The sequence below is a fragment of the Eurosta solidaginis genome, chromosome 3, assembly GCF_040869045.1.
Source record: "Eurosta solidaginis isolate ZX-2024a chromosome 3, ASM4086904v1, whole genome shotgun sequence".
Taxonomy (NCBI): domain Eukaryota; kingdom Metazoa; phylum Arthropoda; class Insecta; order Diptera; family Tephritidae; genus Eurosta; species Eurosta solidaginis.
This window is the reverse complement of record NC_090321.1, coordinates 95643177-95663506: the sequence shown is the minus strand read 5'-3', so window position 1 is coordinate 95663506 and position 20330 is coordinate 95643177. Positions and strand designations below refer to the sequence as shown.

General features: G+C 35.5%; 1 protein-coding gene and 1 long non-coding RNA gene across 3 annotated transcripts; both read left to right on the top strand.

Annotated features, from left to right (window-relative positions):
• The first annotated feature begins 2179 nt into the window (after nucleotides 1–2179).
• LOC137245937 (uncharacterized) lies at nucleotides 2180–9074 on the top strand. Its single transcript, XM_067777117.1, has 6 exons — nucleotides 2180–2369; nucleotides 3753–3985; nucleotides 7022–7201; nucleotides 7261–7473; nucleotides 8607–8760; nucleotides 8829–9074. The coding sequence occupies exons 1-6, from the start codon at nucleotides 2180–2182 to the stop codon at nucleotides 8951–8953; spliced, it is 1095 nt and encodes a 364-aa protein (XP_067633218.1). The 3' UTR covers nucleotides 8954–9074.
• A 54-nt stretch (nucleotides 9075–9128) lies between these two features.
• On the top strand, nucleotides 9129–13574 carry LOC137246545 (uncharacterized). 2 transcript variants are annotated; one of them, XR_010951546.1, is made up of 8 exons: nucleotides 9129–9227; nucleotides 9321–9536; nucleotides 9607–9651; nucleotides 9746–9850; nucleotides 9916–10107; nucleotides 10643–11297; nucleotides 11369–11577; nucleotides 11648–13574. It is a non-coding gene; the product is annotated as an uncharacterized lncRNA (long non-coding RNA). The 2 variants fall into 2 exon arrangements; XR_010951545.1 differs by having other exon boundaries at nucleotides 11369–13574.
• Nucleotides 13575–20330: the final 6756 nt, after the last annotated feature.

Sequence of the window (20330 nt, the reverse complement as noted above, 5' to 3'; positions counted from 1 at the left end):
AAAATTAAAATATTGATAAAACATTTTAAAATTACAAAGTTCAAAGTAACTAAAATTAAATAAAATTAATAAGAACCCTACAGATACGTCACTAGAAGGTAGGAGAAATTTAATATTTGAAATTAAATCTGGTTGCAAAAATATTTCGTCTTTTAAATTGTAAGCAAATTTTGAGGAGGCTTTTATGGAAAGACTCCAAGGCTCATTTATTCTAGAATTCATTGAATTTGCATAAGTCTTGAAAATTTTATGAACTGCTTCAAATCTCACACATCAAATGCTTTTTAAATGCCCACATTTCTTTATTGATGTAACGTAGTGAACAAGAAAATGAAATTTCGGTTTTAAATGTTTATTAAAAAGTGAGATATACAAAGTATTATGCTGTTTAATCATAGGATCTAATCGTTTCATATAAACCTTATCTATATCAGACATCATAAGAATATCCACAATTTGAATTAGAATAAAAAAATCCATATTTCATCATTTTCAGGAACTAAGTCACAAATTATTAAAGGAAGATGGTGCAAGAAAGTCATCATTTCCCTAGCTGACATACGAAAGTTAGAAGTTTTTAAATTAACTAAAGTTATTGGAGGACAAATATTCCCGATTTCTGTCTCCCCATACTGAAACATTTGCTTACGATAATCAAGGGTTTCAATGCTGAAATACTTTTCATTACAATAAAATTTAAAAGAACTTCAGAAATATCATATCTACAAACACCTTCAAATATATCGTGCATCATATCAAAATAGAAATTATCAACTGCGTCAAAGCTTTGTATGTCGTTAAAAATACATGCTTTCTTAATACCAGTAAGTGCTTAATTTTTAAGGGAACTGTCAAGAGAATAATTTTCTCTGTCTCTCAAATATTCTGGAAGCTCTTCAACATCTAACCTTAAATTTACTTTTTGTCTTTTACAGTTTCGACAGTAAACATTTGAATTGAAACTAGTGGTGAACCCTAATATTGAGTTCAAACCTAAATTATCACCAATTATTAGCGCTAATACAAAATCAACACGATATTCTCCATACGAAGTATTTAGAATCAATCCTTCTGTTTCTAATTGTTGAATAACCTGTACTAAAGGTCCGAATGAATACATATTTCCATATTCCTTTCGATGTCTCGATTTGAAAAATCCTGCAACAAATATATTTTCTAATGTGGACTGGCTGTGTTTTGGTATAGTAAGAAAGCTGTAATAAATTCCGCAAACAGTTTGATTTGCAGCATGTGATCCCAGTGGATTATCAATTCCAAAATCATCATAATATATAATATATGGAATAACTACCCTACAAGACGGAGGTAACTAGTTCACCCACACATTTAAAGCTTTTTCGCTCTCCACTAACCCATCGACGTTTCATGCTGTCATCGAAATGACAGTGTCATCTTTAATAACGGTACAATAATTTTTCCGGAAAATATTAAAACGCAAAAAAAATATAATTGTTAAGATGTTAATAAAAAGAAAAAATTCATGTGCTTTTAGTTTTTACATGTGCTAGTTGTTTAGGTACTTCTAAATGTTGTAAGTACATTGCCTATACGTTAACCTGGCTATTTAACTAGAGGCAACCAAGTCCTCTTGCCACCAATTGCAATTGGAAGATTCGATTTCCAAAACCAAAAAGTAACGTTTTACAAGACAGAGCACAACCTAATTTTTATCAAAGGTGGTATCAAAATACGCATTTTGAGCTCCGTTTTTAGAATCTGAAAACGGAAATTAAAAATTGTATTGCACAGGACATCTTTCTGCGTTGGCGGCCTTCGCTCATTAAAGAAAAACCGGCAAAACTTCTCGTTTATTATAAATTCCTCAAACGGTACGGCCATATTTGTCTTTAGCTGCAATTCAATTCAATAAAATTACATTTCGCAACTCTATGGTATTCATATCGCGCCTTACGTTTATTTATTATTTTAATGGCGCTATTTTTGTCCCTTCAAGTATTCTGTAAATGTGATCATAATCTCACCTAGCCGACTATTTGCGGCATCTGCTTACATTAAAACATGCGATATATCTAAGTAAACTTCTTCTGTTTGGCAGATATATTTAATTGCAAACAAATCATAACCTTTTTATTTGAGTTTCTGCGGTGGAAAATAATTTTAATACCTGGTCCTTTATATAAAAAGATAAGTTTTAAAAATGAGTAAAAGAACAATGTCAAACCTCTTAAGTTTGGAAAAGGCGAAGTTTGAAGCATCCATAGCGAAATTCCGCAGATTAAATAATCCTCCTCGAGAAGTTGAAAAAAATGAAATCCGTGGAGTAAAAAGAGTAGATTTAAGTATTTCTGACGATATTCCTTGTAGTAGTAATAACAGATTAGGCACAAGTTTATTTGACAATATTCCCAGTACTAGCTGGGAATCTAAATCATGAGGTTTTGGACACAGCGCTGAAGATGATAGCGACATCGAAATTGATTATTTTTTCGAAGATTCAGATCATGATTGTGACGTCACAAAATATTGATAATTTCAAATGTACCGAAATGAAAAGGTGGGTAGTTGAAGAAAACTTACCTCTTAGCAAAATTACCTCATTACTTCATACCATGCGAAAAATTGGTTATGATGGACTGCCATTGTGTGCAAAAACTCTCTTAGGTACAAATCGGGATAAAGTGGAACTTGATGTTTTAGGAGAGGGAACTTTTATGTATATAGGTATCGAAAATAATTTGTGTCGTAGAGATTTCGATTTCCTTCAAAGTAGTAATAATGTGACATTGGATGTTGGGATTGATGACTTACAGCTTTACAAGGTCCTCGAACACTTGTCTTTGGCCTATTTTGGGGGCATTAGTTGATCATCCTAAAGTTGACCCATTTTTGATTGCCTGTTTCCAAGGGAACAGTAAGCCACCAAACCCCGATGATTTTTTAATGAGTTTCTGCAACGAGGTAACTAACTTAAGAGAAAATGGTATTAAAGTTGAAAGTAATGAGATAATTAAACCGTTTATTCACCAGCACGTGCTTTTGTCACTGGAGTTATGTCTCATTCTGCAAAAAACGCTTGTCCAAAATGTATCTGCACAAGAGAAAAACATAGCTTCCCTGTTAGTGTGGGAATAGCACGAACCGATGAATCATTTAAGAATCGGCAAGATATAAGCCATCATAGATTAGAATATAAAAATAAGGAAATGGTGTTAGAGTCTGCAAATTTCGGCATGGTCTCTCAGGTTCCTTTGGATCCAATGCATTTGGTCGATTTGGGTGTAATGAAAAAATTATTAAATTTGCTAATTTCTAAAACTAATTTGTCTGTCATGAATAAAAAGCTTCAGTTTCTATCCAAATTTGTACCTTCAGAGTTCAGCAGAGTAGCTCGCGATTTAAATGAATTAAGCAATTGGAAATCAACGGAATTTCGACAATTTTTATTATATACCGGAATATTTGTATTAAAAGGCTGCAGTAGTGAAGATCGGTATTATCACTTTCTTTTACTTCATACCGGAATTCAGCTGCTTTGTATTGAGAGATCTAATAATATCGGAATAATCATTGCTGACCAAATTTTGCAAGAGTTTGTTAAACTCTTTTCTACACTATACATTAATGAACGAATTAATTTTAACCTGCATGGAATTTTGCACATTGCAGACTGTGCCAGACAATTCGGCCTTTTAGACAATTTTTCCGCATATAAATTTGAAAACTATATGCAAAAATTAAAGAAAATGGTAAAGAAATCAATTAAATAATAGATACATATTTTGAAAGGAAAGATGTTGTTGCGGATTCTAACAAAGTTTCCAGAATAGGCTCATTTATATTAGATTATAAAAAGGATAAGGACAGTTTTTGTTTTAGCGACAAAACAGGGCCTGTAAAAATTATTGGCGAAACTATTGATGCTGAAGTTTTTATTGGTTATGCTTTGTGTGATATAACTAGTTATTTCGAAGAACCTGTTGATTCATCAGCAGGTTTAGGTATTGTATTAGGGACTTTATCGAACGTAGAAATAACAATAAATAGAAATGACATTAAGTATAAATATTTTAGCATACCAACAGATAATAAGCTTTTATTAATTCCATTATTACATCATTTATTCAATGATTTCTATTAAGAAAAATTATTCTAAGTTGTAATTAAAGTAATTTCAAATGGTTAAAAGTAAAATTATAACTATTAAAAGTTACAATCTATGTATATATATGTAAGTGTAGTGCGTTGCAATAAACCCCTAGATTTATATATCTACAAATTTTAAAACATCTAATAATATAAATTTATATATATAAAAAAGAGGAAAAACCTAAATAAATTTTAGTATGAATCTTTTATACATGTGAAACGAAGATGCAGTGTTATTATTTCAAACGAATATGAATAAAAAAGTACAATTTGTCAAGAATAATCATTAATTTTTTTTTTATTTTATTCTTCCCCATCCCTTATTTCCAGTCGCGATCCACCTCACTCTCCCACTTACATTCCAACGCCCACCCCCATTAGGGTTTTATGTTTTTTTGAATGCTGTTTCATAAAAAAATAAAAACACAAAATTGTGTCTAAAAACACGGTAGGTATGAAAAAATATAAGATCCGATTCTCAGACACACTCCATATGCTCACAAATTTTCATTAGAATCGGTCAAGTCGTTTCGAAGGAGTTCAACCACAAACTAGCCGACTTTTTGCGGCATCTGCTTACATTAAAACATGCGATATAGAGGCGTCACTCGATACTTTTGTTGTTGCCAAAGCAAATTACTCGATGTTTTCTCAAGGTAGTCGTTGGTCTTTTTTGTCAGATGTATTTATAAAAACGCCTTCTATACATTTTCGTGGGGTATTTATGTTTATTTTATTGATTGTATTAAATTAATTAATTAATTCTCTTTCCAAAAATAGTAATTATGCAAAGTCACTTCACCGCATAAATATATAGGATGCAGTTAAAGAAAACTAAACAAAACTTCCTTGAGAATCACATTCGACATGACAGGGTTGCTTGGCAACAACAAAAGTATCGAGTGACGCCTCTTAACAAATATATACTCTTTGTCTAAGTAAACTTCTTCTGTTTGGCAGATATAATTAATTGCAAACAAATCATAACCTTTTTATTTTAGTTTCTGCGGTGGAAAATAATTTTAATACCTGGCCCTTTATATAAAAAGATAAGTTTTAAAAATGAGTAAAAGAACAATGTCAAACCTCTTAAGTTTGGAAAAGGCGAAGTTTGAAGCATCCATAGCGAAATTCCGCAGATTAAATAATCCTCCTCAAGAAGATGAAAGAAATGAAATCCGTGGAGTAAATAGAGTAGATTTAAGTATTTCTGACGATATTCCTTGTAGTAGTAATAACAGATTAGGCACAAGTTTATTTGACAATATTCCCAGTACTAGCAGGGAATCTAAATCATGCGGTATTGGACACAGCGCTGAAGATGATAGCGACATCGAAATTGATTATTTTTTCGAAGATTCAGATCATGATTGTGACGCCACAAAATATTGATAATTTCAAATGTACCGAAATGAAAAGGTAGGTAGTTGAAGAAAACTTACCTCTTAGCAAAATTACCTCATTACTTCATACCATGCGAAAAATTGGTTAAAAACTCTCTTAGGTACAAATCGGGATAAAGTGGAACTTGATGTTTTAGGAGAGGGAACTTTTATGTATATAGGTATCGAAAATAATTTGTGTCGTAGAGATTTCGATTTCCTTCAAAGTAGTAATAATGTGACATTGGATGTTGGGATTGATGGCTTACAGCTTTACAAGGTCCTCGAAAACTTGTCTTTGGCCTATTTTCGGGGCATTAGTTGATCATCCTAAAGTTGACCCATTTTTGATTGCCTGTTTCCAAGGGAACAGTAAGCCACCAAATCCTGATGATTTTTTAATGAGTTTCTGCAACGAGGTAACTAACTTAAGAGAAAATGGTATTAAAGTTGGAAGTAATGAGGTAATTAAACAGTTTAGAGTCCGTTCGTTCACCTGTGATTCACCAGCACGTGCTTTTGTCACTGGAGTTATGTCTCATTCTGCAAAAAACGCTTGTCCAAAATGTATCTGCACAAGTGAAAAACATAGCTTCCCTGTTAGTGTGGGAATAGCACGAACCGATGAATCATTTAAGAATCGGCAAGATATAAGCCATCATAGATTAGAATATAAAAATAAGGAAATGGTGTTAGAGTCTGCACTTTTCGGCTTTTATTAATTCCATTATTATATCATTTATTCAATGATTTCTATTAAGTAAAATTATTCTAAGTTGTAATTAAAGTAATTTCAAATTGTTGAAAGTAAAGTTATAACTATTAAAAGTTACAATCTATGTATATATATGTAAGTGTAGTGCGTTGCAATAAACCCCTAGATTTATATATCTACACATTTTAAAACATCTAATAATATAAATTTGTATATATAAAAAAGAGGAAAAACCTAAATAAATTTTAGTATGAATCTTTTGTACATGTGAAACGAAGATGCAGTGTTATTATTTCAAACGAATATGAATAAAAAAGTACAATTTGTCAAGAATAATCATTTATTTTTTTTTTTTTTATTTTATTCTTCCCCATCCCTTATTTCCAGTCGCAATCCACCTCACTCTCCCACTCACATTCCAACGCCCACCCCCATTAAGGTTTTATGTTTTTTTGAATGCTGTTTCATAAAAAAATAAAAACACAAAATTGTGTCTAAAAACACGGTAGGTATGAAAAAATATAAGATCCGATTCTCAGACATACTCCATATGCTCACAAATTTTCATTAGAATCGGTCAAGTCGTTTCGAAGGAGTTCAACCACAAACACTATGACGCAAGAATTTTATATATAACATTATAATTGCAATATACCAATTCGTTTCAGAATGAACTTCGAAGATTTATTTGAAGTAACAGGTTCCGAAGTAGAATGTGAAGAGGCCCCCTTTGCTGAAGGTAGTATCAAGATGCCAATATTTATTAATTATAGATTAATGCAAAATTTGTATAAAGCGAAGTGTACAAGGTGTGCAAAGGCGCCGTTTCAGTTTCGACTGCGTTCCCTACAGCCAAGAGCCTGCCATCCAAAACGTTTCAAAGGCAGAAGTTTTAAAGCGTCTGGATGTGCTGCAAGGGTTACAGAAGGACTGCATTATACGCCTCGCAGTTATCGAGACCGCCCTAAAGGAAAATGCAAAAAGAAAATAATTTATATAGTTTGAGCGCTATTAACGAATCTTCTTTCTTTTTAGGTGCCAGATAAATCTGAAGTTCAGGCACAAAGCAAACTACTTAGAGAGTGTAGAGTTATTGGTGCTAGAACTCACCAGGCTATCAGCCGTATCACCGGTGATATGGAAGATGAGGAGTATGTCGACCTTGCCTCAAAGCTTCCCATGTCCTCCATTGAGCATCTGGCTACTGTGGAGGAAAAATTAAAAAACAGAGCCAGTGCTGATGCGATGGTAAAGACTATAAATATATACGGGTATTCCATCCCATTTCGACCAATTTTGAACCCGACCCCTTTAGAATTGGCTGAAAGCTTTTTTCTTTTTCTAGCTTACGAAAGACGTTTTTCAGAAAGTTATGAATTTAGAAAAAAAACACCGTTTTTGTTTTTAAAATGCTATAACTTTTTCAAAAATTGACCGTTTGGAACCTTTTTTTTTAATTTGTTTTTAAATGTACTTTTGGAAAAAATTCAAAAAAATGTTTAAAGTATTTTTTTTGTAATTTTTCAGTTTTTCGAGATTTTTCGAATTTCGCCCTTTTTTTCTCATAAAAACTTCAATCAATTCTGCAATAATCCCCACGAATCCCGGAGTGGGCCGAAATTTTTTTTATTTAATTGAAAAAAAAAAAACTTTACAAATTTTTTTGTATTTTTTCCGAAAAGTACATTTAAAAACATATTAAAAAAATGATCCCAAACGGTCAATTTTTGAAAAAGTTATAGCATTTTGAAAAAAACACCGTTTTCCAACTCAAAATAAGTTTTAAATATTTTGAAAAAACGGTTTTTTTTTCAAAATGCTATAACTTTTTCAAAAATTTACCGTTTGGGATCATTTTTTTTTTAAATATGTTTTTAAATGTACTTTTCGGAAAAAATACAAAAAACATTTTAAAGTTTTTCTTTCAATTAAATAAATAAAAAAAAAATTCTCGGCCCCTCCGGGATTAGTGGGGATGATTGCAGAATTGATTGAAGTTTTTTATGAGAAAAAAAAAAAAAAAAGGCGAAATTCGAAAAATCTCAAAAGACTGAAAAATTACAAAAAAAAAAACTTTAAAAACTTTACTTTTCAAAAAACTACATTTAAAAACAAATTTAAAAAAAAAAAGATCCCAAATGGTCAATTTTTGAAAAAGTTATAGCATTTTGAAAACAAAAAGGGTTTTTTTAAAAATTCATAACTTCTTTTGAGTTTGATGAAAAAATTTGAAAAACTTCTGAAAAACGTCTTTCGTAAGCTAGAAAAAGAAGAAAAACTTTCAGCCAATTCTAAAGGGGTCGGGTTCAAAATTGGTCGAAATGGGATGGAATACCCCATACATATAATGTTCTTCAACCTTTTGAATTTTTGATTTATAGATGCGGCTCCTGGTAAAGGCAAGGGGGGTTAAAGGCACTCTTGATGGCGTTCTGCGGACCTTGCTGCATGATGATTTGGCACGGGACTATAACCTTGAGGGGCGCAAAGGGAAAAAGTCCCTTATATCGTTAAAATGTGTGGACATCGTGTTTGGTGAGTCTATGTATAATGCTAACAAAAACAATATCATATATACTTATATTGTGCTTATACCTTTACAGATGTATTTGCCGAAAAGCCAAAGCAGTCGGTTTTAGATGATATAAGGAGATATGTAGCATTAAGCCACAATAGACATAAGCAAAAATTATGCAAACTAAAAAAAAGTAGTGTTATCTGTAAATAACTAATTTAGTGTTGTAAATAGATAGTTGCGTGTGTAAATATTCATAGTGTTAGGTGCATAGGGTAAGATTAATTCAAAAAGGCCCTAACCAGAAGATTTTTCAAAACTTACCAAATGTGAGCATCGCAAAATTTGTCGAATGTTTTAGTATTGGCAATTTATAAAAACTTACATATTTTTTCAGGTTTTTTTTATTTTTATGATTAGCAAATGGTGTAGCAAATGGCCAAAACGTGATCGCAGAGGTAGAGTCTTTACTCCAGCACGCTTCAAGGTATTGCCAAAATACTCTTAAGTTGTATAGAATCGTCCTTTATTTTTCATTTTATTAAATAGATTTTAACTTCTTTTCATCTTACTTTTCTAGCTCAATGGCAAAGCTAAGTAAACAATGTAAGGATCGGTTTGTAAAGATATGGTATCAGAGGAGAAACGCAAAGATTTACGCAACATGCACATAATATTAAAACCAATACCAGATAATCTAAAAGGGCAATTAATACAAACATTTTCGGATTATATTAAAAATTAAGGACTGGAAAGATGTCTATCAAAAATTCTATAGCAGACTGTTAGCCAAAAGGTTAGTTAAAAAATGTGCAATAAAATTAAGAAACCGAAAGTAAATGCAAATTTATACAAACTTATTCAAGAGCAATCTCAAGTTATGGATGCTGAGTATGATCAACAGATTGAAGGTGTGTTATATGTGCTTGTTTTTTTTTTTCAATATCCCTCAGTAAACTATTTCATAACTTCTAAACCTTGTTTTCGTTATTTTTATTCCAACAGCAAACTCGTGGGTTTGAGTTTACAAATAAATTACATCAGATATTTCACTCGGTTTATTTGAATAATAAATTTATAATCCTCTGAAACAAGAAAATATGGACTTAGGTATGCACTTAATTTTTATTTGGTATAAAAACCCTTCTAAATGCGTGTTTTTCTCAAATTTACAGGCATTAATTTATCAATTAAAGTGTTTCAAGCTGGTGTTTGGCCCTAGGTGGTTGCGGAAGTTTCGTACTTTATCTGTTTAAAACACTGCTAGTGCGCAAAATAACAAATAGGCGAAAGAAAGCTCAACGTGGCCGTATTAAATTGTTCCCGATCTTCTCCTAACCTTTCGGGGAGTGTCGTTAACTACAAGTGTAAGAAGATAATTATTATTAACCGAAAGTTCACGTATGTCTTAACAGAAGGCATCAAAAAATATCGGGTTGTACCAAAGTAGTCTCTACACAGATGCATACGGAAACCTTTTTTCGGTTCCAGCACGTTAAGCTTAAAAGAGAAAAATTTATTAATCTGCAAAATGCCATTGATCGTACTTTTCGAAGTAAAATGTATGCACTGAGAGTATTCAAATCGAATGCAAATATTCCCAAAGGGGGAGCATCTGTTGACAACACTGTTGTATGTAACACAATTCATTTGCTTCCATGCTCAATTCAATGGCTAATGTTTGCACTAGTGCCGTGTATCGGAGTGACATTGCAACAACTTGTTACTTTTCTAATTACCTTCAAGATGCTTTGTTGTCCGGCTATTTTTATTAACTTATTTTTTTTTCGCGCATTCCTTTGTGATGACCTTTGTATTATTTGCGTCAAGATCACAATTGATATACTTAATGAATCGAAACACTTTTGCTAAATACTTTGCTTCTTTTTTTATTTATTGTAGAAATCAAAATTCAAAGTGAAAATGACACCAACCTCCAAATGCAAACCACGTCAAAGAGAATGAGCATACCAGTCATGGCCAAGGTTATACGCACTTATATACTCCACACACGAAGGAGAATACTAGTAGTAATTCTTCCAGCGTTGGAAATATTAGATTTTCAAGAATCATGGCTGGAGGAAGTTGAATTATATAAAGACAAGTTGTATGTGCACAATAATATTTTACTCTCATATCATAATCACGCTCACACCCCGCATGGTTGTCAAATTGATGCACCCAGTCATTATGTCAGCATGAATAATAAAAATATTGTAACGAATTTACTTGCAAATCCTCTTATTTGCAATCTTCTGCCAACGTTGGTATCACTAAACTGTTGAATAAATAACTCCAATATTGAGATAGCAGCACCCCTTAGTTTTGCTAATATTCGTAACAATATAATGCAACACCTGGTCATCATACGACAAATGAGCACAATAATAATGGTCCTAATTTGATAGTGAAGCGGCAAAGCAGTGGTCCAATCATTGATTCCTTGATAATAAAAAATGCATCACACAACAAATCAAATCGGGTTATTATGCGTTGCTATACTGCTGCGCCATTATTATCATCTCCTGAGGCAAATATAGCAATGACTGGAGTGCAGGTATGTTGTATGAATTATAATAATCAATTAATCGTTTTAAAAAATTTAATAATGAAATTTGATTCTAACAGTTTTTATGATTTTAATTAACTTGCCTTGAATCGATTTGGAAGTTAGGAGCTCCTCCGCCAGCGCCTGGTGCACATCAAACTGGACCAATTTATGTAAATAATGTTACTGGTAATGTTAATCTGCACGGTTGAGCACATCCAGTACCTACGTTTATACAAGGTGGAACACCACACTACTTTCATAGGATGTAGCCGTCGATCACGTTGTTGTAAGAGCTTACTTTAAATATGTTATTCATAAAAACTGATTCTAATATTTTGTTTTGGTTTTTACTTTAGAGTCAACCGGTTATGTAAGCGATGTCAACTATGCCTGTAACTTAAGGGCCTTCAAATGTAATAGTTACAGCGGACGCGGCCGTGGGAGTAGTTTACTACGTGGAGATTAGACTTATCAAAGACTTTCAATATCGGAAGGTTTTCCAGCACCATAATAACACCATGCGCAAGCACCCGAATAAATTGTACAACAGACGTTAACACCACATCAGCAGCCAGCAGCAACAACAAGAATCGCAACAAGTTGAAACTTCTAATCAATTAATGACTAGTGAAACACCAACATATTCGCAATATGCGCATCCATCAACAGCAACTTATGTTACCTACTTTGCAACACAAAATCCAATGCTTCATCCAGAGTCAGCTGCATAAAAAGCCACTGGTACATCATTATGTGTTTCACATATGCAACATATTGGTACGAATATTAGCAAAACTAAGGAGTGCTGCCGTCTCTACGCCGATGCTAAGCAGTGACGTGAATGCACATCAATAATTCAATCATTATGTATCTACATAAACGAAACAATAACTGCGTCTACACATATGTACCATGTACGTATACGAGCAGCGGAGAGTCAATGCACTAACACATGCATATATCTGAGATACTCCTATAAGTATGCAATGAGAAAAAGTATAAAATTGTGCAATTGTAGTTACAGCTGAGAAGTTTGAGAGCTACTGGACTAGTAGATTCTGGAAGCGCCTAGAAGATGTATAAAATTGTGCAATTGTAGTTACAGCTGAGAAGTTTGAGAGCTGCTGCACTAGTAGATTCTGGAAGCGCCTAGAAGATGCGAAGGTTGAAATCAAAGAGTATAAAAGGCGACAATTGTAGAGGCGCTGGAATTCAGTTTGATTTGAGTTGTCAAGCAGCGAGCAATAGCAATATTATTTTGAAAGTCAGTTTCATTTAAGCTAACAGTTTGGCTATTAAGCTATTCGTTGCACAGTTTGAGTGTTATTGTGAAGTATTTTAATAAAGGCCATTTTCAATTATTCAATATTGGAGTTATTTATTCAACAGTTTAGTGATTCGAACTTAGCAGAGGATTGCAAATAAGATTTGCAGAGGATTGCAAATAAGAGGATTTGCAGCAAATTCGTTACAATATGTATGCGAATGCACATGAGGTGTGCAATTATAAGTGGTCCGTTTGTTTATTCGCCCGAATATCAAAATATACCAGGTGAAGATAGTCAACGCCATTCTACTTTATGCATCGTCTAGAGAAGCTAGAACATTTACAATTTAAAAATTGTGTTATTTTCAAACAGCTACACCAAGCTTAAACAAATTATTGGAGTATGAGATTTCTCATATGCCCAAGAGTCATTATTTAAAATGTAAATTATGCCATTGGAAGACTAAAACACATTCAAGTATGAATTTTAATTTACATGCACAACACGCTGAAATAATTGATGTAACAACGAAAAGTCTAGAATTAACTGTTTGTCCATATTGTAATCAAGAATTTGGATCACAATGGTACTTACGCAAACACAGGAACATGAGAAAACAATGGATGAAAGAACATCTTTTCTATGTTTCGAATGTGATGAAGAATTTAGAACAAATACAAGTTTACGTGTGCATGTTTATGAAAAGTTTGCTCATAGTACACCACAAGATCTGAACGGAAAAATCCTCAGGGTATGGTTACACCTATGTGGCATCTACAAGCTATTTATAATGACGAAATGAATTACAATGCCTATTTGGATTCTGGTGATGCTCCTGACATGCTGCCTATATTCCGTTACGTGTGATCTTACTATACCTACCAAACTAATATGACTCTGGAAACTGATGATGAGCAACACCACCACCGCATGAAAAATAAGAACTTCAAAACAAGGTTTCGGAAAGTGCACGACTATGAATAGACGTTAATGTATTTATATAGTTTATGAATAAAAAAATGCACATATGCAAAAATTACTAGAAAATAGGTCATGATTTTAACTGTAAAAACTATTTTAAACATGCATTATTTATGAATTAAATATTATTTAAACAAAAAGAACGTGTTTCGTTCATATAAAAAGCGAATTGACAGAAGGTAACCGGTACGGGTAACCGATAGGTCAGTTACCCGTGTTGTTGGTGTTGCATATGTTTTGGTTACCGATAACCAAAACATACCTAATGAAGTAACTTAAAAATGTAAATAACATCGAGCGAGAGGGAATGTCGAAAACACAATAGGTAAGAGCGAGAAAGCGAGTCACACGTACACTATTTTGAGAGAGCGCATGCGTTACCTTTTTCACGACAGCAATGTAAAAGTCATTAAGACGATAATTGGTGACCAAGTTATTGGTGACGATTAAGTAATCGATTAGGTAACGGGTACCTGTCTTGTAGGGTAGTTTTTCATTGAAGTCACAAATCTTTTTCCAAGTTTCTCCACCCTTCAAAAATTGTTGGATTACGTGTTCCATTTTCTTCATGTTGGAGTACTCTAACAATACTCCTTTGCAATGCGTTTGCGGACCACCATCCGCCGATCATAGCTCGTTTTTTAACGACCGTGATCACAACACGATGACGATCGAACAGAGTTGCCAAAAGTAAAATATTGCATACAAATAACTGATAATAAAATTTTACTTTGGCAACTCTGATAAAATGCAACAGCGCACTGGTTTTATGTATACATACTATAGTATAGAGAAATATTAGTTTCTTTATTCACGCAAATGCTAAATAACATAAGAATATTCGTAGTATAAAATATAAAAGTTGTATTGCCCCTCTACATTTACTTTCATTTTAAATTAAATTCACTTCGATAATTCTTTTCGACACAATTCCTCTTTAGTACTTTGGCATATGATTCTCTGTGGGTGCTCCATGGAGTACTACACTGAAAGTACTTTGGAAAGTACTCTCACGTATGTACTCTATGGAATACTCACAAACAAAGCGAGAGTGGGATCACCTACTCCTCTCCTAGGACATCTAAATGTTAATTGGAGCACATTTTTTGTATGAATACAGATTAGATTTGGAGCAGTTCTATACTCCCAAAGGAGTATTCCTTAAATTATTTATAGAGTACTCGCGTATTTTGAAAGCTAATTAAGTATAATAACGTCTATTTATAGCTGTGCCCTTTCTGAAACTTTCGAAGCTCAGTGATGATGCCCAATTTTTCCTGCGCTGGTGGTGTTGTTCAACATCAGTTTGCAGAGCCATATGAGTTTTGTAGGGATAATACCGGAAGCCCCAATTCGTGCTATCAAAGTCGATTTACAGATGATATTGATCCTTTGGTCTTGACCCTTTCCCATAGTATGCTTGTTAGCGCCTTATCTGTGGTACTAAAAAGGCGGGGGGATAGTTGTCGCAGTTTTCTTATAATTTGAGCAAATTTATGTCCTTCGTTCAGCCACAGCTGGAATATTTGGAATATTGCTATGCGCACATCGTCAAAATTAAATTACCTAGAATGAGAAAGAAACTAATATCAGTAAGGATAGATTAAAGTTTTTAATATATTTAACCCGAAAAGTGTTCTATAAACAGGGCTCACAATTAGCTCTTCTGAGAGGCCAAAGGCACAAGGGACTCAAGGAGATTTCAGATAACTAGAATCAGGGGTACCCGAAGATACTTCGCTGTTGCATTCATAGAGAAGACAACATTATAACAAGGGATAATTGATTGATGTTACGAAGGAAATTAGACGTGCTACAAAAACAAACAAATGCAGATGACTGTTTAATTCAACAACAACAACAACTGTTTAATTCATTATCCGAAGTTCTTGTATGGACGTGCAGTATGAAAAGTGCAAAGTACTGCTAAAACTGATTTCCCCGAGTAACCCGGGAACGAATTGATGTGACTACGCCTATCCTTCTTTAACAGCAGGGTCTAGAACCAGTTCCCTGTTGGACAGGAAAATAAACGTTTGGTGATCTCCAAGTTGATCATATGCTATTACAGAATATACTCGTCTGCTGCATCCGACCAGTACATCCAACTTTCTCAGATTTTCTGGGCTCAGCAAGGGTATCCTCCTGAATGGTGCATTTGTTGCACGCTGCTGCCTGGCCGCTCACCCAACAACACCAGACACGACGGAACTTTCCTTGGGACACCCAAGGTCACTCACGCTTCTCATGGCTCCAGCGGGTTAGGGGGCTTAGAGTATACCCGCGGTAGGTATGCCTGCGTAAGAGGCGATTAAAATACCAAATTGGTTCAATGGGTTGCCAGCGCAATATATAGCTTCTCCAACCCAATTGTGAACCTCACCTACCCGTGGCGAATCCTGTTTCTTTAACAGCCGAGGCTCTGGCGACCCCATGTTCCTTATGGATCTACATTTGAAGGCGCTTAGTTAGCTGACATCGCTTAATTAAACGGTTGATTCTAAAGTAAAAACCAAAACAAAATATAGGTTAGGTTGAACTGGCGGGTTCATGACGACCTCACATAGACTGAATGAGTCCGTAGTGTTACCAAAAGTTTTAACGATCAAGCTAAAAACCCTATCAACAACCAGGACATGTTATAAAATAACTCCGTCCTCTTGACAAATACCTGAACCTTCCTACAACTTAACCCACTTGCTGCTTCTAGATCTGACAGCTGTCAGCTGGAGTCTTAGCCTGGCAAGCGCAGGCCACGAGCACAGAACGTAATCGATCGTTTCCTCCTCCAACCCGCACTTCCTACATCCGCTATAACTGACCAAGCCTAATTTAAAGGCATGTGACGCCAGAAGGCAGTGCCCAGTAAGAATACCCGTCATGAGTCTACAGTCTACAGTTTAATGATAATGAAAATATAAGAACCTGTGTTTATGAATAACATATTTTAATTAATCTCTTACAACAACGTGATCGGTGGCAATATCGCCATGTAGATAGTGTGGTGTTCCACCTTGTATAAACGTAGGTACTGTATGTGGTCAACCGTGCAAATGGACATAAGCAGTAACATTATTCACATAAACATAGCTTGGTATTTGTGCAGGCATCAATATAGCATACATTGGTCCAGTTCGGTGTGCACCAGCCACTGGTACAAACACTTTTGAATGCATAGCTTTCATATAGATTGGATGTCCGGCAATGCTCCGGTTGTGCCAAAATGTAATGGGCTGCTCAGTCTCTTGGTACGGCATTTGCGGCGTTCGAAATAAAATCAGCACTGGTCCTTCAGTGCGTAGAAAAGCTAAATCAATTAGGAGCACACAACGTAGTATTGTTGCCCTGGGTCCTAGGCCACAGGGGAGTAGAGGGTAATGAGCAGGCGGACTCAGTGTTTAATTTATTGCGTCCCTCCCACAAATTGTCATCCTCCCAGCAGATCCTTGCAGCGGGTCTGCGCCATACTCTCCTCTTCCGGGAAGGTATCGACCTCAATCCGGGTCCTTCTCCTGACCCCGGTCCTGAGAAATGAGTTTGCTGCGTTTGCCGGAAAAGAATCTTTTTAGGACGGTCATATATATAAGGGCCTGAAATATTTCAATGATCTTCCTAATCACATAAAAAGTAGTAATAACTTCAATACTTTTAAAAAAAGTTTATTGGAGCATTGTAAAACCCTTCCAAAAAGATACATGATATATCCGATACTGGAGCGCGAAAAGGGAATGGTAATATTGGAAGCAGCAAAATACAATGCATCCGGCCCTAAGGAAAAGAAAATCGATCGCCACCTGTAACTCCAGACAGTTCCAACAACTAATTTCGCTGGAATTCGGTATTTCCAGCTGATATTTACTGTTGCTGATCGGAATCACTCGCATTCCGACAGCATTAATATAACAATAAAATTATATAATGTGTAACAAAAATAACGAAAATAAGGCCAAACAAAAGTTGGAGCAGGGGGATTGGAAACACGTCCTTTTCAACCTCCCATTATATGTTGAGCTGTGCTAATCGGAATCTTTATGCATTCCGACAGCGTCTTTACTAAACAAAGTTGAAAGGTGATTGGATACACGTTATTTTCAATTTCCAACATCCAAAGACATGTTTAGCTGTGTTCATCGGAGACTAATACATTCCGACAGCTTAAAATACACATATAATTGAAAAATATGTTCCAAATTTTGTTGCCTTAAGCTGGGAGCAATGGAGGATTGGAAACGCGTCCTTTCCAACCTTCCTTAAATTAAATTAAAAAAATAAATACTCTTGTCAGTGTTTCACGTGCAAAGGATGGTTGCATCGGACAGGTTGCTCTGGGCTAGATTCCAAAATCCAGCGTCCTCGTAACTTTTATAAATCTTTTGTGGCTCTTGTTGTTCACGGCCTCATTACATTATGAGGAAATACGGCACCTGAGAACACAGCCGTATGAAGCTAAAAAACACAAGCATGTCTTCAGTGAACTCCACAAACAGGCGTCGGACCTCTATGCCGGTGATTCCTGTACTCAAAGAACAAAACTAGCAGAGGAGGAACGCACTCTCCCTGGGGAAACGAGAGTAGTCACTCTAACTCAACTTCGAGCTGGATAACGTAACAGGTTAAACTCTTACCTATCCAGAATCAACCCCGACATACAAAACATTGTCCTGCTTGTAATGTGTCCCCACATGACACCAACCATCTCTTTAACTGTATTGTGGAACCAACGCCTCTAACACTCCTCTCATTATGGTCCACCCCTGTTGAAACAGAAAGTTTCATTGGACTCCCGTTAGAAGACATTGATGACAATTTGTGATCGGTCGCACCTATTGGATGGGACGAAGCACTGCTATAACAACAGCAGGCGGACAACCCGGAAAGAGAGGCAGCAACTGCATGACCCATCGATCCCGAGCCGTTCCTGGCAGTTGGCTCACTCAATAAATGCCCCTAATAGTAGAAGGGAGGGAAAAGAGAGATCACTGGCGCAATATGCCAGGCCTGAGTCAATCTAAGTTACTGTTAGGGGGTTACAGCACAACTCGATATAGGGCATTAATAGGCTTTTCAAAAAGATAACCTAAGAATCCTAACGGCTATTATTACAAGACACTGTAGACTGAACAATCACATGCAAAAGCTGGGTATAATATCGAACAACACATGCCGATTTTGTTATGGATCAGCAGACGGCGGACCATATCCTTCTAGATTGCGGCGCAATTTCAAGACGTAGGGCTAATTTTATGGGCTCACCATGGCCAGGGCATTCCCACATTTAATCCCTCAAGCCAAGAACACTGCTGGGATTCATCAAGGAAGTCGGCTAGGATGAGGTGCTGTGAAGGGGATTCAAGGGGTTGTGTAGCGCAATATATAGCTTCTCCAACCCAATTGTCAACCTCACCTTCGAGCGGCGAATCCCGTTTCACTAACAGACGAGGCTCTGGCGACCCCAAGCTCCTCATGGAACTTGGGGGTGGGGAGGGAGGGATGGCCTGAAGGTTTAATGTGGCCATATAAATCGTTCCCGAGACGGTCGGGCCAGCACCTTAATGGTGCTCTTACCGAGCGTATAGGATCTGTATCCGACAAAGGACCATCACATCGATAACACTCCCCAAAGCCTTCGGGGAGTAACCTAATAGCTACAACAACAACCACAACAACAGGTACTGTGAAGGAGATGTGCAAGTCACTGTGCAATCCTCAATAAATTATCTATCCACGTTCCGGTAACAATCACCATTGTGGTACTAGCCCCACCATCTCGGGAACTATTGACATGACTACATTAAACCTTCTAGGGATTGAATATTAATAATGACCGCTATGATGCGAAAGTCTGCTAAAATGTACCATTCTCCATGGAATGATCGATATATAACTTTCCACGTTTTGAAACAGTGATGAAAAGAGCAAAATTTACTAAAATTTTAAATGGCTGTGGGTAGTAAGGTGTTGATGTCCGCTGTTAACGCAATATAATGACAACTGCGACGCAGGGAAAATGACAAAAATCTTGTAAATCTACTGATAATAATTAATTAATTCCTCTCCTTCTATGCAGTTCTATGCATACATACATATGTATTTTTCTCTCCAAACGCTAATTAAAAAATTAATTGGTTTTCACATGAACTTCGAACTCTGTCGTATTTGCATTCTTCAGTTGATTATCAACAAAAGCATGACAAATTATTTAATATGGTAGCCAATTTACTTAGCCTTTCTGGTGCGATGATTCCTGGACAATCGGGCCTGACTAGACGCGTATTTTTTTTTTTTTTTGCCTTAAAAGAGCGTGCTTAACGCGAACCATATCATGTTATGGCACACCTTTGGTGATGCAAACAATCAGACATTTCTGCTCCTAATGCTTCTAGGATAGCAGCAGCAGCTCCCGGTGGCGCCACATATATAACAGTTGCATGCCGATCAGTTGCCTTTTTTGCTCTGGCTACCTATTCAATTTTAATTCACATTAAATTATCTATTATTGCAATTTTTAATCAATACAAATCAATATATATTACCGAAGCAAATACTGGCGTAGATGCGTAGTTCCCCCCTTTTTTAGGAAAATACATCCAACCAGTTTGGTAACGTATTCCAAAGCATGTTGGTTGTAAAGTACCTTGTATCCTTGGCAAATGACACGTGAATCTGCATTTAATTGTAGATTTCCTCTGATTTTGGCATATTCTGAGCTGCATCGCAGCCCGGCGGAGATGCTATCTATTAGAATAATATAACATTTTTTTTTATTATTTAAAAATGCACATACGTTTGA

What these genes read in the sequence shown, in the direction of transcription:
- LOC137245937 (XM_067777117.1), top strand. Translation starts at nt 2,180, where the DNA reads ATGAGTAAAAGAACAATGTCAAACCTCTTAAGTTTGGAAAAGGCGAAG. An exon ending in GAGCCAGTGCTGATGCGATG is followed by an intron (nt 7,474 to 8,606) that starts GTAAAGACTATA and finishes TTTGATTTATAG; the next exon opens with ATGCGGCTCCTGGTAAAGGC. An exon ending in ATGTGTGGACATCGTGTTTG is followed by an intron (nt 8,761 to 8,828) that starts GTGAGTCTATGT and finishes ATACCTTTACAG; the next exon opens with ATGTATTTGCCGAAAAGCCA.